Source organism: Myotis lucifugus, unplaced genomic scaffold, assembly GCF_000147115.1.
Source record: "Myotis lucifugus unplaced genomic scaffold, Myoluc2.0 scaffold_2, whole genome shotgun sequence".
Classification (NCBI taxonomy): Eukaryota; Metazoa; Chordata; class Mammalia; order Chiroptera; family Vespertilionidae; genus Myotis; species Myotis lucifugus.
In genome coordinates, this window is record NW_005871050.1 from 4,630,935 (window position 1) to 4,632,762 (window position 1,828).

The window sequence follows — 1,828 nt, forward strand, 5'->3', positions numbered from 1 at the left end:
TCTTTTTAACTTTCTGCCTGTTAGAATAGGTTATAATTTTATGGTCCTGCATAACCAGGTCTGTACCTAAATTAAGGGCAGTTCTGCAATCCTTTCCCCAGTACTTACTTAGAGGATCAAGGCTCCAAAAATGTTAATTCATTTTCTAAGCACCTCTATCATTCTACTGGTTCCCTGAATAATGGGTCAAATAACACTTTGATAGGTGTTCACCAACAAAGGTGTGGGACTCATGGTTTGTAACAATCAGGTGTTGTGCTTTCAAGCAGCTTTTTGGAAAGAGACCTTCTCTGAAAAGCCTCCTGGCTGACTTCTCCTTACATCACCTTGGCCAAAATCAGATCAAGGCCCACTTCCTAAGGGGCATGGAACTGAGTGGTTTGGAAGAGTCAGCATCTGGGATTGCATGATCAGCAGAGGGGTCTCCATCTCCAGGACCACCAGAGGACTACCACTGCTATTTTATAGGGCAAGATTCAACGTCAGCCACAGAATGGCAGGGGGCATACCTGCTGAACAAGACATAGACCCCATGTACTGGACCAGGGCGGGAGAGGCCCCACATTAATTGAGACTCAATTTCTTTTTTAATAGCATCTGACATTTATTGAAAATAAGGAAAAGACTTTTGTCTAGGTAGTGTAGAAGAGCTGGGCAGAGTGCAGGGTCACTGTGTTGAACAAAAGGCACACATCAGAGAGACAGCTGCAAATTCAGAAGAGAACTGGGTGCTGAGCAAAACTAACAGGCCACAGGAGAAAACGAGTGACTCGATTTGGCTGCGGGGCACCCCTGGGACCTGGCAGCCATCTGGCAGGAATAGAAGGTGTCTGGGGGAGTAGGGAGGGAATGGGCCCCTCCCGCTGAAGGTGAAAGGCTGGCCGGCCCCTCCAAGGGGTTGGCGAGCTGTTGGAATCACTGTCCAGGGGCTGTGGCCAGCTCAGATACCTCCTGGGTGAGACGAGATCGCTGGAGGCTGCAGCCTGTAGGTGGGAGGTGCTGGATGGTGATGGCAGCCACAGCGCTGGTCCCTGGGCACATCCATGCAGGCCTGCTAGCCTGGCAGGGAGAGGTTGGCAACGGCTGGTCTGTGGGGGTCTGTCCAGTGTGTAACGGGAGCCCAGCTCGCAGCTGGAGCCCAGGACAGAGTCCAAGTCCGCGCGGGAGGGGCCCGGCTGGCGGGAGAGGGCGGCGGCGCGCTCCGGAGCCAGGCCCAGCTGCAGCAGAGCAGGAACCTGGGGCGCTATTCCTGGAACAAAGGCAAGCACTACGCGGGAGGGAACAGGAGCGCGGGGGAGATCACCGCCACGGAACACGGGCACGGGGAGGCGCGGTGGGAGGACGCCTGTGGCGGTCTGGGCGGCAGCCACCGGCGCGGGGACCCTCCCCCGAGAGCACCTGTCCCCAGGCCCGAGGGTCTCCTGGCCTAGAAGTCCTCGTCCTCCACCCATCCAAAGACCCGCTTCATCTCGGCCAGGAAGCCCCGGTAATCATTGAGCAGGGGGCTCTCCTTCCTGATGTAGGGGATCACCCACTGCAGGGCAGGCCCCGTGAGGCGGGTGATGAGGAACGTCACCTTCAGGGCATCGCTGGAGAACAGGGTGTCGTCCACCAACATGTAGGCGCCCGTCTGCACGATAAACTCCGGGAGCCGGTCGGTGTCGCCGTCGAACGTCTCGGGGAAGGGAATCGGGTTCCTCCACCGACGCCTCCGGTGCCTGAGGGGTAGGGCCAGGAGGGCCTTAATCAGCTGCACTCGGCCCTCCATCGCACCGGGCTCGCTGGTCTGCGCTGGGCGGGGCTGAGCGGAGGTGGGTCAGGGAGCCGG

General features: G+C 57.8%; 1 protein-coding gene across 2 annotated transcripts; it reads right to left on the minus strand.

Annotated features, from left to right (window-relative positions):
• Window positions 1-579: 579 nt before the first annotated feature.
• LOC102438350 (retrotransposon Gag-like protein 8) lies at window positions 580-1,818 on the minus strand. Of its 2 annotated transcripts, none has more exons than XM_023757786.1 (2): window positions 949-1,818; window positions 580-670 (listed from the first exon to the last, which is right to left on the minus strand). In XM_023757786.1, the coding sequence occupies exon 1, from the start codon at window positions 1,766-1,768 to the stop codon at window positions 1,427-1,429; it is 342 nt and encodes a 113-aa protein (XP_023613554.1). In that variant the 5' UTR covers window positions 1,769-1,818; the 3' UTR covers window positions 580-670; window positions 949-1,426. The 2 variants fall into 2 exon arrangements, with proteins under 2 accessions (XP_023613554.1, XP_023613551.1); XM_023757783.1 differs by having other exon boundaries at window positions 580-705.
• Window positions 1,819-1,828: the final 10 nt, after the last annotated feature.